Source organism: Fusarium keratoplasticum, chromosome 3 (assembly GCF_025433545.1).
Source record: "Fusarium keratoplasticum isolate Fu6.1 chromosome 3, whole genome shotgun sequence".
NCBI classification, from domain to species: Eukaryota; Fungi; Ascomycota; class Sordariomycetes; order Hypocreales; family Nectriaceae; genus Fusarium; species Fusarium keratoplasticum.
The window spans coordinates 713,090-730,383 of record NC_070531.1 but is presented as its reverse complement, the minus strand read 5'-3'; the positions used below and the strand labels follow the sequence as shown (position 1 = coordinate 730,383).

Sequence of the window (17,294 nt, the reverse complement as noted above, 5' to 3'; positions counted from 1 at the left end):
TCTATCCAATATCTATTAAGAAAACGGTCGAAATGTTAAACGACGGAGATTATTCCGATCACGTGATATAGTCAGCTCGTCAGCTCGGCGAAAAAGCCGCCGTTAATCAACCTTGGTGTCCTTGTAAATCACCGCCTGTTAAATCCGGTTAAACCGCTGCGTACAGTTACCCCGAGAGCACCGAGTTAAGGATCCTGCCTTTCTCTGATTAGCTCACTGACGGCGTCCATGTGGGGCGCTCAACATTGTAAATAGTTGGCCCCGCCTCTCGGTGGTTGATCCCCGCGAGGTTGAAGAAAAGCATCACTGAATACATAGCAACAAACATCTGGGGACCCCGCACTTTTTTGTGAACTACCTCCGTCGAACAATCATTACTTCATCATGGTGTGTGCATGCCCATCCGCAGCTCGTTTATTGCTTCACCAAGCAAGCCCAGTTGGCTAACACGAACCAGCCTAGCAGCGAGACTCAACAGCCTGGCAAAGGGGCTTCCAATCTTCCACCGGCGACGGCAACGGTGCCCATGGATTCAAAGCCCGGAGAGAAACCTCCTCTCGACTCGTTGATCAGCACCCTTGACTTTGAAGAAGTAGCTTCAAAGACCCTCGACCCCAAAGCATGGGCCTTTTACTCTTCAGCAGCGACAGATCTGATAACAAAGGGCATGAACGCAGCTTGCTATGATCAAATGATCTTGCGTCCTCGCGTAATGGTTGATGTTGAAAAGGTTAGCACGAAGCAGAGAATCCTTGGTTGCGACAGCGGTGTCCCGTTTTACTTCTCACCCGTTGCCATGGCCAAACTGGTTCATCCTGAAGGCGAGAAGGCGGTTGCGCGAGGATGCAAGGAGAACAATGTCATCCAGACTATCTCAACACAGGCATCGTACCCGGTCGAAGAGATTGTCAAAGAAGGAGATGCTGGCCAGTCCTTCTTTTACCAGCTCTACGTCAATAAGGACCGGAGCAAGAGCGAGGACCTTCTTGCACGAGTTCAGGCACTAGGAATCAAGGCGATATTTGTCACTGTCGACGGCCCAGTTCCCGGTAAGAGAGAGGCAGACGAGCGAGCAAAGGCCGAGGAGGGTCTGTCTATTCCAAGTGGCTCCAAAGCTAAGAGCGACAGCAAGGGTGGTGGCTACGGACGCATCATGGGTAACTGGGTGGATGCCTCGCTCAGCTGGAAAGACATCGCTTGGTTGCGGAAGGCCTGGTCTGGTCGTATCGTGCTCAAGGGTGTCATGACCGCCATGGATGCCAAGCTCGCGGCTCAGCACAAGCTGGACGGTATCGTTCTAAGTAACCACGGCGGCAGGAATTTGGACACAAGCCCAGCGACCATCCTACTGCTTCTCGAACTTCAGAAGAACTGCCCTGAAGTATTTGACCAGCTCGAGATCTTGGTAGATGGAGGTATTCGACGTGGAACCGACGTCTTCAAAGCACTGTGCCTGGGGGCAAAAGCCGTGGGGGTGGGTAGGGGATTCTCATACGCTCTCACCTATGGTGAAGAGGGTGTCAAGAAATATGTCGAGAGTAAGTACTTGTTCGGAAAACTGACATCGGCCTGAGCTAATTACTTCACAGTACTCAAAGACGAACTTGAGACAACCATGAGACTTTGCGGTATCACTGATCTCTCTCAAGTCCACCCTGGGTTGGTGAACACGGGAGCCGTGGATCACCTCGTTCCTGGCCTAGATGGACATCCATATGCGAAGTGGCGTCCTAAGGCATTGCTGTAAAGGGATTTGGCTATTTGTTGCGTGGCCACATTTCAGGTTACGGTGTTTCATGATTGCAGTTGATGCTGTCATGTGTAGTCAACTTTGTCTGTTGCTAATTTGGCTGATGGCCTCTACTAGAGACCTGATTGAACCAATGACGATAACTAAGACCTTTTGCCTTTCAGAGGACTACCACGCAGCAAGGGCGTTCGTATCCACTATACGCACGGGTGATGATCTCTTTACAGGTTCCGGCAAGATTTCTGAAGAGGGTAAGATTCAAATGCATCAAGTTTTGATATAACTGTAGGGTAAGTGAAATACTGAGCAAGACGTAACGCATGACACCCAAGACTTGTTGAGTGGAACTTGAACAAGAAAATTCATGTAAGCCCATACATATTTCCAACAAGTTCTTTTGAACAAAGAAGTCAGTTGCCAACCGTGCTTGCCGTCGTGGTGTAGGGCTTGACGGCAAAAAAATCCTCCCCGTATCCACCTACACGAGAAAAATTTGACAAAAAAAGAGGAATTTGAGCTTGATCATTCGACCACGCCAGGATTCGAACCTTTTGACAATGTTAGTGAGGGATTCGATGGCTGATGTTGTGAGTGAACTAACCTGGAATCTCTAGAGAGTTCGGGAGCTCAGAGACCGAAATCTAGCGCCTTAGCCATTAGGCCACGCGGCCGATGGGAAGCGGCTTCGTTAAGCAAGTTGATGGGGTCCCTCTGCATCGTGAGCAGATTTTTCATGAGTGGATGCAAGAATGACCCACGTTGTGGACCACATCGTCGTCCCGGAGGTGAATTCGGCCGGAGATGACGGAGCGCCGAGAGCCGCCGATAGTGCCCCACACCTTTCTCGGACCATCGGTCTTGGTCCGGGCCCGGCTCAGTACGCCGGACATGTGAGAGGGCAAGACACTATGTCTCGCTTCATCAAATACTTAGAGACAATTTGTAGATATCGAAGCATCCATATGAAAACGGGAGATTAGGATCACGGCATGTCTGGTGGCTATGTTCGACGGGCTCTGTTTCCCAACAAAAGTTGGCCTTGTTGGATATGAGACTCTTGCACATCTGCTCAACAAAGAACGATGTTTGCTGAACTAGGTGATTAAGGATCTATGGTCATGAGATGTATTTCCTTTATCACCACAAGCTGTAGCCCGTGAGTTGTTCCCCTCCCGGTCTGTTACATCTGTATCTAACCGTTGCCAACAACTGCTTCATACCCACGTGTCATTGACATGAGGGACCAAACAAACGTGGCGTCCGGGCTGGAGAGCGCTCAGAGATGAGGATACCAACTCAGTTCCTGCATCTACGGTGTAAGCCGTGTGCTTTTTCCATGGCCAAACGGGTCGTTCTTTGAGTGAAAGGTCTGTTCAAGCCGCTAGTCATGCAGCGACCCGAGACAGCGGATACGTGGTGTGCCGCGTTTGATGATGTGGCATAAACGGCTCATATATTTCTTTGTCATTAATCAGGCTATGTCACTTCTCATCGAGTGTAGGCTCGTGAACCATCATGACCGTGGGCCTGAATCAACAGCCGGCATTCTGTTACTGGCGCGTCGCCACGTTCAAAACCAGCCAACTACTTGATTAGCTTCAAATCCCACAAGGAGAAACTTTCAATCCTCCCTCAACATCTACTTCCTTTTCTGCATTTACATACTTTCTGAGAACCGAACCTGACCTAAAACATCGACATGGAGACAGCTGGTGACAAAATCGTCGGACCATTCACGCAATGGAATCCCGACATCCGGCGGTCGGACACCATCAAGTTGGGCGACCTGGAAATCATCTTCAATCGCTTCATTGCCGGTCCTGATGACTCCTCCCGCAATGAAATGCCTCCATCGATTGGCTTGTTCCCGCTGTTCAATGCCAGCGATCACGCAGTGAAGGTCGCCCAGAGAGGTGACCGTGTCATTACCATGTCTCGTAAGTCACGCTCTTCTGATACCAATGTAGCAAGGTGCTGATGGAATTGATACCAATCATTAGAGCGCGAGGCCATGTCTGTCACCTTCTCCTCTCAAAAGGAGTACACCATCAAGATCTACTCGGGCAGCGTCAACGACATCTCAGGAGAGCTGGCCGTCGAGACTACGGAACCCCCCCTTCATCGACTGAACCTCATTCAAGGCGGGAGTTTCACTCAGAGCTACACCCTGGTACCCCCGCAGAACTCTGAGTCTCAGACCACTGGTCATGATACCGTGGGGATGCTGCACTTTGAGATCTCTCGCCTGGACCGTTCTCCGACGGAAAGTTATGAAAGTCATTTCCAAGGCCCGAGATTTGCAGTCAAACTGCATGGCTTGTATTACAACAGGTTTTTCTCGGTTCATGACGGTACTCCGGTCAGCGATCTCATCTTCACGCTTCGAAGCGTTGGTTGCAAGTACCGTGACACTCGGAACCTTTCCTACCGGATCCTCCATAACGGCAAAGCCTTCGGACGTAATGACACATCCCTCTAATATCTCATGAAATCGTAATATATGTTTGCTGACTGCCTTAGCGGATGATACCTTGGGCGACCACAAAGTGCAGGATGTACGCCAGCAAAGTTGCTTCCCTTTTATCTCTTATCCCGGTGCTAACATTGACACAGGGGGACACGATTCACGCCTCTACAGACCGACACAGCATCGTCGGAATGCCCGGCTATCCAGAGTATGGCGACAGTGCCAGAGAGATGAACACCGTGGCATTCAACATCCAGATTCTGAACAGTAGTGCCTTGTAGTGGGTGATAGGAAGCCCACAAACACCGTGCACTATTCCTACGAAGGCCAATAGCAAGGAAGACCTGCCATCTCGAAACAGCCAATGCTGCAGGAGGATTGTGTTGTACTTGTGGTGGCAGGGGCGCCTTGAGTTGGGAAGAAAGAGAACAGAACTATGAAGTATGGGCAAAATCTGTACGGGGTATCGAGAGAGATGGGCTTTCCATGTCCTGGAGATGAAAACACTTTTAAAAAACGCTTTGTCTGCCATTACCCAAAAGTCCGTAATTGACGAGTGAGTGACTACCCCTATGTCGGAGCCCAAAGTCCCAGGTACCATACCAAAGTGCCACTCAGGATTTTCTTATCGTTAGTTTTCTAAGTCGACTTAGCCAAAGGCTCATTTCCCTCTACCTTACTCGAGGCTCGAAAAGGTGAGCAACGATCGACGACGCCGGTGATTCAAACTCTTCCTGAATTAACCACTTGCGCCAACGCTAGTGTCTAGAACACCTGCCGCCGCATCCTAGCTTCGGGAGAGTCATACGATCGATGTCGATCTTCACCCCTGTACGCTCGCTTAACCTGTCAAATTGCTTAGGGGCGGCCGCCGCCCTCGGGGTAATTCGACGCGAGTGATGGGCGGCTTCTGATAAGTCCCGAATGACGATTGTTGAGCAACGACAGTTATCGCTTTTTCTTTGACGTCACTCTCTCCCGTCGCCCCGCGCTCCCCGCGCTCCCCGCGAGCGTTTGTGAGCCGGCCAGCCTCAGAATCCATGATCATACCTTTCGAGAATTTTCGCGAGGCAGGCGAACGCGGCCAGCTTGGGCTGTCTTCATCTATCTCAAGGCTATGGACTTTCGGTATGGGATAGGGCTAAGTGATTCTTCAATAGAGTGGCCAACAATTCCCTGCAAGTTGTACCACTGCTAAGGGCGCGTAACTAAAGTTTGGAGCCAGCTGAACAGGGGCCAATTTATTCCGAGGTAAATGCATGTGTCTGAGATCCAGCACAGACAGACAAGTACGGTAAAATACTAGGTAATAAAGGACAAAAAGAAAGACAAAGACTGTTTGGAGCCAAGTAGAAGAGAAAAAGAGGGGTCAAGCGAGAGGCGACATTCTCCCTGCAGAGCAGAATGATGACCACAAGCTTCTAGCCCGCCCTTGCGTAGGCTTGACCAAGCTCACTGATAGCATCGCCCTTCATCAGAATGCCGTCGTAGAATCCAAAGTACGCATATCCACCAACTGCTTCGTTCTGGTCCAGCCAAGGCACAACTTCTTCAATGAAAGAACTGGTCGTCTCGACGTCGGCTCCCGTCATTCCAAACTCGGTAATGTAGACCTGCGAAATACCGTGCTTTTCGGCGAGCTCGATGGTCTTGTTGACGTGACGCTGGAAGTTCCACACTCCATTCTGCTCCACCCCATACCAGTGGGTTACGAGGAAATCGACATGGCAGTCGTTGCCGCACTGGTCGAGGAACCGGCTGAGATAGTCGAGACCTCGAGGAGCGGGGTTGTTGGTGACGGCCGGTGAACCAAGGAGAGCTCGTCCCTTGAACTTGTTCATGTAACTCTTGTATCCCTCAACAGCCTGCTCCACTGGGATATCGCACTGCCCGTGTTGGTCCGGCTCGTTGAAACCCAGCAGATGCTTAGATCCAGAAGCAATGGCAGCCTCGGCATCATTTGTCCAGCCGTCCACACCAATCTTGGTGGGACACCAGACCATGGGATAATACTCCATCTCCTTGGGGATGTCACCTCGACCGGTCCACCAGTTGTAAGCCCAGCCAATCTTCTTTTGACCCCAGGTTTGTGCCACGTCTTGGTTGGTGAAGGACATGCCCTTCTTAGGTCGCTTGTCAGAGTTGACAGTTTCTGGTACACCACTGGACTTAACCGCCACAAGTGAAATGGTGGGAGAAGTGGGCTGCACAGTAGTGGCGGTGGTGGTCGACACGGAAACGAAAGCTGTAGTTGTAGGTAGAGACGTCTCCACCGGAAGGTTGGAGGATGAATGGTGCTCGATTGGGCCGGTTGTACGAGTAAGGCTGGCTAAGGTGGTCACATTCAGGGGTAGGGACGAGGGAGTGCTGTGCCCATACGAAGCGATAGCTTCATCCGTTGAGATGCTAGGAGTGCCTGAGGCCAGCTCTCCTCCGGGCAAAGTATAGTTGCTGCGATGGTACGAGAGATGCTCATGGGGCTTGCAACGCAGAGCTCGACTGGCGGCAAGGGTCGCATAGGTAGCCAAAAGAAGCGATTGGATTTTCATTTTTTCTTTTGTCTTTGGATAGTTTTTTTCTGGTTCAAGTATAAGATGATATACGTGATAAGCACAAGAAGTAAAGAGTGAACTGCGTACAACGCCTGTGTTCTAAATGAGTGTGGGAAGAAGTGGAAAAAAGAGTGGCTGGTTTGAAAAAACTATTGTAACCAGGCTGGTTTCCGATGCTTGGATTTATATACTATCTTTTGTTATTATTATTTCTCACACGCATTCATCGCCATCCAAACTTTTGGGAATGTTCCACCAACCCATGCTCAAGTGCGGCTCTCATTCCCTGACTCGAATCGTCTGATGAGCGTGGATCAACTGAATCTGAGACAAGGGGTTGGTGCAAGTGAAATTGAAGGGGAGGCGGAAAGAAAGCACGAATGGATATTCCCAGAGAACCTAGTATGATGAAAAGGTCATTAGTAACGCCCGTTAGTCTCGACGGCTCACGCATTAGCGCAAGCACCCTCGTATCGCAAGGGACCTGGGTGAGTGTCCTCGCCTGAGCCACGTGTTGGAGGCTCAAGTGATGTATTGATCAGCAAGTAGCAATTCCCGATCAAGAAACGCAGCCATTAGTTTTGTCTTTTGGTGTCTTACCGAGATTGCTGTGATGTGAACATGTCCAGCCTGCAGATTGCGTTAAATCAGAGCGGCTGATGTTGGCCGTTGGGATTTTGACCTTGTTAGTGCAGTTGATCTGACCGCCCGCTCAAAGGCCAAAGAGAGACAAAAGCGTCGCATTCAGATGGCTGATAGCTTGTCTTTTTTGAGACGCATTATTACAATTAACGTAAACGAGATGGTAGGCTTGAATTGGATGCCTCCCCAGGGGAGTACATGCATGACACATCATGGAGCACGAGACGTCACTGCTATAGAACGATGGCGGGAGGGCCGGTAAAAAGCATGAGATCCATCGAGACGGGATACTTTGCTCTGTCTAGAATAAGTACCAAGGTAATCTTGATACATGAGCCGCCACTGAGGCCAAGAGTACCAGGTACATATGCGAGTTACCATTCCACTGCTATCCCTCCGAGATCCTCACCGAAACACAGGAAAGATTTGTCTAGATAATGACCTTGTGCGTTGCTGGTGCTTCAGCCTCGTCGCCAAAAAGATTGATGTCCCACCGTGGCTTGTCTGTTCGGATTTCCCTCGATCAGCATCATCGCTTGCTCATGGTCAACCCAGCTATTACTTACTTGCAATGTACGGGATGTTGAACCGTCTCTGTTCCTTGCCTACTCCCTCAACCACTCGGAGGTCATCAGGTGACAGATCAATTTCTTCAAAGTTTGAGGCGATGCGAGCCGGGGAGACCGACTTGGGAATGACGCTGTGCCCACCGCTCTGAGCCCAGCTAAGCCTACGACAAGGTGGAAGGGCCGTGTTAGATTGACGTGTACTGATATACTGTAAAGATACGCGACGGTGCTTACAAGATCTGAGTGGGGGTAATATCCTCGCCTCTCTCGCGGGAGAGTCTCTCGGCCAGTGATTTGATGTCTGGATGGGAGAAGAGCAACGGGACATTGAGCATGTTGTTCCCGAAAGCCTATTTGCAAAGTCAGTTCAACCTCTAACAAGACAGGAACTGAGAGGATATACGGAATAGGCGGTAATATGGATGTTGTTCTCTTTGCAGAAGGCAATCAGATCGTCCTGCCTGAGCAGGGGATGGCGCTCAATCTGATTGACTGCTGGAACGACAGATGTACCGTTGATAATTGCCTTGAGCTAAAATAGTACAGTACTTGTGTTAGCCCGTCTGGAAGCATCACAAATATTGCAGTTCACGTCAACTTACATGTTCAAGGCTGTGGTTGGACACTCCGATTGATCGAGCCTTTGATCGAGGTAACTTGGTCATGGCTGCAGATTTCACCAACATGAGCGACTGGAATTAGACATAGGCAAGGGATGTTTACTTACCTCTCCAGGTGTCAACAATCGAGATTGTGTCGTCAATGACGACGTCACCATCGGGCTGATTACCCCCGGTAAGTGGGAACAGGTCCTGACCGACATGGACGGAGCTCCGCTTGAACGAGATTGGAAAGTGAACGAGGTAGAGCTTGGACGTGTTAGGCTAGCAACATCATGTCGAGGTTCATGTTCCAAAAACTGCTTACATCAAGATACTCGAGACCAAGTTCCTCCAAACAGTCGTCGAGGGCAGATTCAACAACTTCGGGATCATGTTGACTAGGTAGGATGTGAGTGAAGCAAATAGCAAGATAAGAAAAGTACGCACGAGTTCCACAACTTGGATGTCTGGTTACAAGACCTGAGTGAGCTGCTGAGTTCCAGTCGGGGAGATGGCACATACGATGAAGATGTCCTCACGTCGAAGACCTGGAATCTCCTGAAAAGCCCTCTTCAAACCCTGGGCAACTTCGAGCTGGTTTCCGTATCTGCAAGTGACATTAGCCGCGGTGGAGCACGCAAATGTGTAAAAGACGCGACCCATACACTTTGGCAAGATCCTGATGTTATGTTAGTAGGGCACGACACCACTAACAAGTTATAATTATGAACTTACCAAATGCCTGTAACCAACCTTCAGGGCCTCAAAAACACCCAAAGCAACCTCCCCAGGCGACGACTGCCAGGTCCCATAACCCAGCTGGCTATCACCAAATGCGTCAGCCATCTCCCCGCCTTGCGGTAATTTTCGTCACTCACGGGATCTTGTGCCCGCTGTTGAGAAGGACTCTCCTGCCAAGAGACATTGTGAACAAGGGTTTCCGGTATGAAGTTGCGATTTGTTTCAAAATGGCGTGGTTGAATGAGATTGTCGCTTGGATCTCAGGGCGACCGAGGCTTTATATGCGCACAAGTATCGCAGCGGCAATTACAAGATGTGTTGCTCATAGAAGAGCGATTTATGGATTACAAATCTTAGAGCCTGGAGTTGAGGCGCTCCAATCACATTTCTCCATCAGCTTAGAGGTCTGGGCGGAGAACGCCCAAGTTCATCCAGCAGCGGCTTAAGAGTACAGTACCTGTTGAAGTACCTCCAGGGTACTTGTAGCCTGAAGGGCTTGGTCCTCCCAACACGACTTTCTTGATCACCAAGCACAAGCAACTACCAAAGGCTCTTCCTCCATGGTTGGAACAAGCAGCAATACATTGCCCTCACTCATCTCCACCATGTCTGCTGCGACGGTAACCATAGGCTTGGGTGTGACAACGAGGTTGAGCTGCAGAAGCATCTAGAGATAGAGTGATATTTCTTTGATTAGGTATCAACCGGTGTACACACCATCTTTCCCGCACTCAGGCTGCCAGGGTTGTCACCATCTCACCACTTATTGGCTCGGATAACAAGCTAGGCTAGAGCTACTAAACTTACATTACCCCCACTGTGTTTCATCTCCCCAACAGGTGCCTGTAGAGCCGAAGAAATATGCTCTTTCTTCCAAGATGTTAATCAATTACCTACATACCGTATTTGGACTATCCCGTATGTGTCGAGTACTCATGATCGTAGTGTCGGCCGGGCAATCCAAGCCGTTAGGCGGCAAGATGGTCCTGAAAGAGAAGTTTGGCCTTGGCGCTGGCGATCTCCATCTAGACACGGTTAGTGTAACCGCCATGGACCCCTGGTGATGGTTCAGCTCACCAATCACACAGGACCTCTGCCTTCAAGTACAAGCGCACGTTTTTGACTGGGAGGTTGTCAAGAAGCCACAACAGCAATCGAATATCTCCTGAAACCTCGTCCTTGTTATCCAGGATGGGAATTCTGAATCGGCCTTCAAAGAACACATTCACTGGTGGGAATGCTGTTGCCTTGCGAATCAAGAATGTTGAGTGGTGGAGTAGGGCAAACCGACCACCAAGTGACTCTTGGCAAACCTGGGGTGGCCAGGTGCAGATCCAAGGTTCCCCCTGCCGCTCTCACAGTACCAAGCCTCATCCGTCAGATGCCAGTAAAAGCAGTGCCAAGCCCGTCGCTTGAGCGCCCTCGTGGTCTTGCCAATCTACCGGAGGTCAGGCTTGGGCAAGGCCGGGGTGACAAGGCGGGCCGTTCCAACGTTTACTCGCAACTCGTATTCAGGTAACCACGGTATTCTGAGCTACATATGAGGCATGGTGACCGCTGATTCGAAATAACAGAACGACAAGAAGAAAAAGAAACCGACGATATCCAACAATGACGAGCACCCAAACCTTCACACTGCTTGCTCTTCTCCTACTCCTCATCTTCGCGTAAGCCCATGAGAAGCGGGCGCATGGTATGCCCGCCATCGGCAAAGAAACTAACCCCCTCACCCACCTCCTTCCCCTTGCTGTCAACTATTCGGGGTCAGTGGTATGACTCGGCCAACTGTCTGGAGTTCTACTCACCACAACGAAATTTCACCTCGGCCGGCTCGATTGTCGCCTTGACGAAAAAGGGGAATGTGAGGTACGATTCTTGTCGCCAGGTGGTAAACTCCTCGAGCGGGTCGGAATGCTCGAGGTCGACGTGTATCAAGACACGACTCTGCGGGTGATCTTCAGCTCCGTTAGCTTGATGTACACAGTATCTGGGTGAGATTGCGTCGTTGGTATACCCTTCTCGGATGGCGAGAGACTTTTGTCTGGAGATGCTACGATTTCAACATCGCAGACTCGTGGCGCATTGGTCTTGAAGGAGGCATTGTACGGGTGCGTAGCCTCGCGACCGTTGACACCTCCGTCACCCTGGGATCGTATCAGCAGGCGGCATCCTTTAGACAAGGGGTGCGGTGAAGTAAACTGACTTGCTTGATGAACCAATCGACACCACTAACAAGAGTGTCTCGACTACGATGAAAGCCCCATGGCTTGAAACCTCTGAACTTTGATCTCAATCTTGACACCAGCGATTTGTCGTTTGGCATCCGGAATACCAGGCCGAACGACGTTCGGCAACAGATCTCGGCCAGCAGCGTCCGGTTGCTCATAGCATCGTAAACAAGGCCCATTGAAACGGCCATACGAGGGCAATGGGACACTATGACATGCGTGTTCTTCAGGTCGTCGTGTCTGGCGCAAAAGTCCCGGAGTTTCTTTTGGACGTAGGCCGAGCTACCCAGTCCTCCAGAAAGCAACAGGTAGTGCTGCCTGGATTGTTAGTACCCTTGAAGTGAAATGAAGCTGTAAAACTTGCGAGTCTACCGCCTGTATGCCAGTTGCTCATCAAATCTCGGATACGCTCTTGTATCTTGTCAAGTTGCTTATTGAAGAAGTCTTCTAGGTCATTCCTATATTGCGTCAGTTACGTGAACATTGGCCTCCATCTTAGGAACCTACTGGATGCCTATTAGCATTCCATCCTGAATTCGATCCCCCAGACTGCTCTCAGGGTCCTTCAGGTGAGGCACAGGAATTCCTTTCTGTGCCTCATTGGTGCCAAATTGGTGTTTGGCTTGCTGAAAATGGACGCTGGATCTCATGATCCAAGCAGCAGTTGGGGCGTCGCAGTTCATGTGACTACTGTAGGGCTCTTTACACTGTTTCTGTTGCTTTTCCGCTTAAGGCGTTCGTGGAATCTGTGCACGGCCTTCTCGGTTTTGCGAATCGCGGCCATTGCACGTCGTTTCAAAAGTTCCTCCTTTCCCACGCATCTCATAAGTTTCCCATGGAACAAGTACGCATCATAAATGTCGTCTATGACGTTGCTCTCGAGCATGACAAATGCTTCGGCATCGTTGTTTGTGTTCAGGAGACTGATGTTAAGCTGGGCGAATAGTTTGGCGCAAAATAGGGCGATTGGAACGGCGATCTCTACTCCAGACATGGTGATTTGTAGAAAGTTGTGCAAAGCAAATGTAATGGGTGTCGGTAAATGGGGAACTTGTGGATGAGGATGGTCAACCGGATGGCAGCTTGGTTTCGATGTCGGCGACGGAAACAGTTGGTTGAGTAGGGGCTTGTTTGCTGAACGACAGTGGACAGTGAAAGGTTCATGCGAGGGAGATTGAATGAGAATATCGTGTGAGAGGCTGAATCTGATGATGAATTGAAGAAGTTGCTAATCGAAGTTGCGGTAGGAGGGAGAAGCTCCAGCATATATAATGCTCAGATTCCCAACTCACCTCAACACCCCGGCCCCCCCAGAGGCTGACCTACCAGGCCTGTGATGTTATTTTGCCCTCTGATACTGTGGCCAACGGAGATGCCATTGATGCCAAGCAGCCTGAGGTATCAGACGCTCCAGGCCGCGAGAAGCCACTCCCCTCTCAGAGTCCGGCTGGGAGAGGAGAGGAACCAGCCCCACAGGCTCAGGCACTGGTCTTGACATGAGTGAGCCATGATCCTTGCATGATGGCGACTTAGTAGCCCACCTTAAGAAGGCTGAATAGACATGGCACCAGAGCTGAGAAACCCCGGAAAAAGGTCACTGTTGTTGTGCAGTAGGAGGGCGGGCCACATGTGGCCGTGTTCTGGACAGCGACGCTCTGTCTCAACCGCTTTGCCTATGCAGGACTTATATTCCAGCCTGGCATTTGAGAAATTGCGTTGTAGAACGACAGCACAACCAGTCCAAGATGGCCAGGCCCCAAAGGGGGGATCACCGTTGGGTGAGGGACTGGAACCGAGCAAAAGCAGTTCCTAGAGGTCTCCTCCGTAGGTGCGCGGGGACTCCGGCTCTTGGGTGCCAGATGTTAGAGCAGGGGTAGTCTGGCACTAAGGGACGGGGAGCAAGCTGACAGCTCGTGCTGGTCAGGGGTGGTTCTGTCCAGATGTATGGCATGGCTGCACGGTTCCGTCGTGTTCACCCGTATGCAGCGGCTCGCCCTGCCTTGTGAATAGCTTCTTGATCATCTTTCCTGACAGTTGTGTTTCTATTGAGCTTTCTGGCTAGGCTTGGGCATAGTGGCCTCTCGCTATTACCCCTTCTTGTGTAACAATTCCTGACACTGTAGTTGGTCAAATTTTCCAAGGACACGCTGGATGCCTCTTCATTGCAGGGATATCGGTAGTTGCTACAAGACGCTGGATCAAATTTCTTCTTTGTTTAGCGGGACATGGCGCGCAACTCTACGCATCTCGCAAGAGATGCCGCCAGCGCTCGCCCAGGCACTGTTGTTGTTGGTATTAATGACATCTTCGTCGGGAACCGCGTCAAAGAATCCGGCATTGCCCTACAAGCGATGGATACAGCCAACTGACACATGGGCTCAGCTTCCCGCAGGGGTCTCCGGCGTGTATGAAGCAGTGAAATGCAGTGGGCAGGCTTGGGGCGTGGCCAGTGGCCCGCCGCCTTGCACAAGCCTCAGAAGACCTACTCCGCGTCGCCGAAATAAGCAAACAAGAAAACAAGAAGATTCAAACATGCCAGGGTGTGCGCACCAAGTGGATGCTCCCCTCCCCTGAGTTTGGGCTTGCCGACTCAGGGGATGGTTCGGCCAGAAGTCACCAGAGCCCCAACAGCCGCTCATACAGAGATGGGCATCTAGCAAGGCCAGGGCATCAAAACACACCGGTTCATCTTACAAGCGGTCCCAAACACGCACCCGAACAACCCCGCAGCGATACGGAGGAGCTGCTGAATGACGAACACCCACCCATGCGGAGGTGACTAGCTGTCTTTGCCCTGCAGCCTGCGCGAGAGGCTCGCCCCCCAGGTTTACGCCCTTCCCCTGCCAAGGTGACATCCGTTCAAGAGGCAGATGAGTGCCGATCTTGCAGTAAACGTTTGATGGGGGTGTGAGACAACCGGGAGCCTCAACTTCAGGTTCGCAATGCCAGGTCCATTAAGAGGGAGACAACCTCATTCATCCCAGGCGGTGAGCATGGCTGCAAGGACGGAGGCCCATCGAAATGACAGGTTATTTGGCTTTCGTTACACGTGCCTATTGGGCCGCCTCAGATTGTGTTTGGTCCCATTGCCTATGCTCTGCTTACCACAGCCCGGTCCAAGTAGAAGTCTTGTCTTGCCGTCCCATCTCCTTTCCCGTGCCCCAGCCACACACATTCATCAACAGGACCTTACTCTCTGACTGACCCTTGCGCCACGGTACATTCTCTGCGAGGGCGCAAATAGCCTATGCAGTCTAGTGAGCTCATGCTTGTTTGCCATGGGAGCAGCGCCGCACGTTTCTTCTAGAGGCTTGGGTGCATGAGTCAATTCAAGCATTTTCCTGAGTTCTCCCCAAGCGCTACTAAAGCTTTCCGAGCCAGGGACCAAGCCAATGAGTGTGAGTGAGCAAGCCCGGCGGTGGTGGCTGCGACCATGTCTGGATGAGCTGGGGTGACTGCTTGTGCCTAAGGCTTCCAACTGCTTCACCTGCAAGGCTCTGAGCTTGGGGATTTCACAAATATGGTTTCTTACCGTACCAGGGTTAAGTTGACAGATTCGCCGGGGCGAATTTCGGGAATGCGTGGGACAAATGTCCTCATCAATAGGATTGGAGACGTGTCATGCAGCAACGCTGGTCCGATACTGCCCACAGGTCGTGCAGGGATCTAATGTTTGTGTGTGGAGAGGTATCTATTACGCGGGCGGCAATCCCCTGACAGGCATCATGAAGGGGGATATGGCATGAAGCCCCAGCTGAGGGATCGCCGCCGTTTCTTGGACGCTGTGGTCTGATGACCTTTTTGCTCGGGATTAGCTTCATTTTTACACGCTAGCTGTCGTCTTTGATACCTATATGGCAGATGACAAACGTATCAGAAGCCTGGGGGGTGTCGGATTCCTCTTCGTCGGCATTTGACATGCAGGGACCCTCAAGCATGATGGCGTCCGCTCCCAATCAACCGGGCTGGGGCTCATAGGTCTGCAGCTTCCCTCCAAGGAAGACCCCGCAAATACCGTAGAGCGGTCGCCACTCATCGGCTGAAGCCATGACTATACATGTGAGCGAAACCGGAGTAGTCTTGGGAGAATCGCCTGCCCCCTGGCCTCATGGAGTCTTTTTGACTTGGTACCCAGCGATTCTCTCAATTGGGTAGCTGTGTAAAATAGGTATTTGTGCGGACTATACTTGTGAGACAAAATTTGATGATTCTTTCAAACAGTCAAGACGAATTACCAGTCCATGCCGAGCAGGATTGTGTATAGTTTTGCCCCAGTGTTAAGTCGACCCCTGAGATTAAAATCGTGCACATATGCTTGCCCTAGCTCCCGAAGCATTGACGAGTTCCCAGGTGATGTGAGAAGTAGCCTAATGCACCAATATTCGTCCCCTGTATTCTCCTGTGGCTTTTCAAATAAGTCCAAGAAAGTATTGAGAGTCTGTTGTACGTGCTCCCCTGCATCCTGGCTGATAAAGTGCCACCCGTCCACAACGACGATGCACTCTGGCAGTAAACTGAAGAAGTAGCGCATGTACTGGAGTGCCAGTGGCATGCTCTCCATGGAAAGTTGAAGATCGGTAAATAACCGGTCCACGCCGGTGACGGCTAGGGTGGGGATATCCCCCAATTGCTGCAGCAGCTGAAAGAGGAGCGAGTATATCATCCGGTATAGCTTCTCTTTGTCCGTGAGTAGTCGGCCACCGGCAGCATGGCGTCCCGAGAAGGCAATGGTGGGCCGTCTTTGGTCTCGAGCGGCCATGTAGGCTATGGCACTAACGGTGCCAGCCTGATCACCTTGTAGCCACAAACGCGGCGGGATTGTCCCTTTGTACCAATTGCTGAAGGTGTTTTTGACGTGGTGATCAGCTTTCAAGTTCATCACCCTTGTTTGCAGGCCCGCACTCATAATCTCATGAGCAATACTCGTGAGATGAGAGAGCGCTGGCCCAACCGTTGGCTCAGGCTCAGCTGCCGGAGGAATGCCAAGCTCAGGACCAGTGTGGAGCAATGACACTTGTCGTTCCTCCTCCTCACTCTTGTTTAGATTCAACAGTCGGTTCTGCGCAGGCCCCGTTGCAATCACAGTCATCTGTTCCACAATGGCCTTGAGATATTTCAACTGTGTTTCGTGGTACACCCCTTGGTTAGCCGCCAGCTCTTTCACAAAAGCACTTGTCCACAAAGTTAGCTTTCGTACCTCTAGCATGAATAATGCTTTTCGATTCGAGGGAAGAAACTCACGTGCTGATTTTTTCATGTAAATCCGATAGGGGAGCGGTGAGTTCCAGTATATGCTGAATCAAACTATCCACCTCGCCCTGATTTAGTGTGTACCAGCGCAGCTTGTTGATCTGATCCATCGGCCAGTCGCGACGACGTTTCTTGTTGGCCGGATCCAGGCCCAAGTTACAACCCTTGGCTACCAGGGCTTCAAGCTTTCCGACTGAAACTTTGAGGCCGACAACAATGTAGCGGATGTCATCTTTATCCATACTTTCGAGCAAGCTGGCTTCCTCGGTCTCAGTCAGGGGGTCCGGGCTCGTGTCCTCTCCCACCACCTCTCTTAGGTACCGTAGTCGAAACTGAATGGTCCTCAGAGTTGATGCAGACCTTCGGTAGTGTTCTGGCGCGCCTTCTTTTCTGTCTAAAGCCTTGTATAAGCTCCAGAGGAGTTGTGATGCGGCGAAAACATCTCCAGCGCTCCAACCAAATGACATGGTCACAGATGATTCACAATGAAGAT

General features: G+C 51.1%; 6 protein-coding genes across 6 annotated transcripts; 2 read left to right on the top strand and 4 right to left on the bottom strand.

The window, feature by feature from the left end:
• Nucleotides 1-384: 384 nt before the first annotated feature.
• On the top strand, nucleotides 385-1,747 carry NCS57_00361600 (FMN hydroxy acid dehydrogenase domain-containing protein; the record flags this gene model as incomplete). The annotated part of the gene is made up of 3 exons (XM_053053601.1): nucleotides 385-387; nucleotides 458-1,538; nucleotides 1,590-1,747. 3 exons carry the CDS (start codon nucleotides 385-387, stop codon nucleotides 1,745-1,747), a joined length of 1,242 nt encoding a protein of 413 aa, XP_052915761.1.
• Nucleotides 1,748-3,449: 1,702 nt separating this feature from the next.
• On the top strand, nucleotides 3,450-4,498 carry NCS57_00361500 (uncharacterized protein; the record flags this gene model as incomplete). The annotated part of the gene is made up of 4 exons (XM_053053600.1): nucleotides 3,450-3,687; nucleotides 3,751-4,209; nucleotides 4,271-4,305; nucleotides 4,364-4,498. The coding sequence occupies 4 exons, from the start codon at nucleotides 3,450-3,452 to the stop codon at nucleotides 4,496-4,498; spliced, it is 867 nt and encodes a 288-aa protein (XP_052915760.1).
• A 1,140-nt stretch (nucleotides 4,499-5,638) lies between these two features.
• On the bottom strand, nucleotides 5,639-6,766 carry NCS57_00361400 (Glyco-hydro-cc domain-containing protein; the record flags this gene model as incomplete). Its single annotated transcript, XM_053053599.1, has 1 exon — nucleotides 5,639-6,766. The coding sequence occupies one exon, from the start codon at nucleotides 6,764-6,766 to the stop codon at nucleotides 5,639-5,641; it is 1,128 nt and encodes a 375-aa protein (XP_052915759.1).
• A 1,075-nt stretch (nucleotides 6,767-7,841) lies between these two features.
• NCS57_00361300 (Aldo-ket-red domain-containing protein) lies at nucleotides 7,842-9,507 on the bottom strand (the record flags this gene model as incomplete). The annotated part of the gene is made up of 12 exons (XM_053053598.1): nucleotides 7,842-7,915; nucleotides 7,978-8,141; nucleotides 8,215-8,330; nucleotides 8,384-8,512; nucleotides 8,583-8,647; nucleotides 8,708-8,849; nucleotides 8,908-8,980; nucleotides 9,030-9,049; nucleotides 9,105-9,189; nucleotides 9,248-9,261; nucleotides 9,318-9,405; nucleotides 9,461-9,507. 12 exons carry the CDS (start codon nucleotides 9,505-9,507, stop codon nucleotides 7,842-7,844), a joined length of 1,017 nt encoding a protein of 338 aa, XP_052915758.1.
• Nucleotides 9,508-10,973: 1,466 nt separating this feature from the next.
• Nucleotides 10,974-12,545, bottom strand: NCS57_00361200 (uncharacterized protein; the record flags this gene model as incomplete). Its single annotated transcript, XM_053053597.1, has 7 exons — nucleotides 10,974-11,077; nucleotides 11,129-11,278; nucleotides 11,338-11,467; nucleotides 11,527-11,865; nucleotides 11,916-12,009; nucleotides 12,059-12,258; nucleotides 12,306-12,545. The coding sequence occupies 7 exons, from the start codon at nucleotides 12,543-12,545 to the stop codon at nucleotides 10,974-10,976; spliced, it is 1,257 nt and encodes a 418-aa protein (XP_052915757.1).
• Nucleotides 12,546-15,782: 3,237 nt separating this feature from the next.
• On the bottom strand, nucleotides 15,783-17,268 carry NCS57_00361100 (uncharacterized protein; the record flags this gene model as incomplete). Its single annotated transcript, XM_053053596.1, has 2 exons — nucleotides 15,783-16,722; nucleotides 16,793-17,268. 2 exons carry the CDS (start codon nucleotides 17,266-17,268, stop codon nucleotides 15,783-15,785), a joined length of 1,416 nt encoding a protein of 471 aa, XP_052915756.1.
• Between the last annotated feature and the right edge of the window lie 26 nt (nucleotides 17,269-17,294).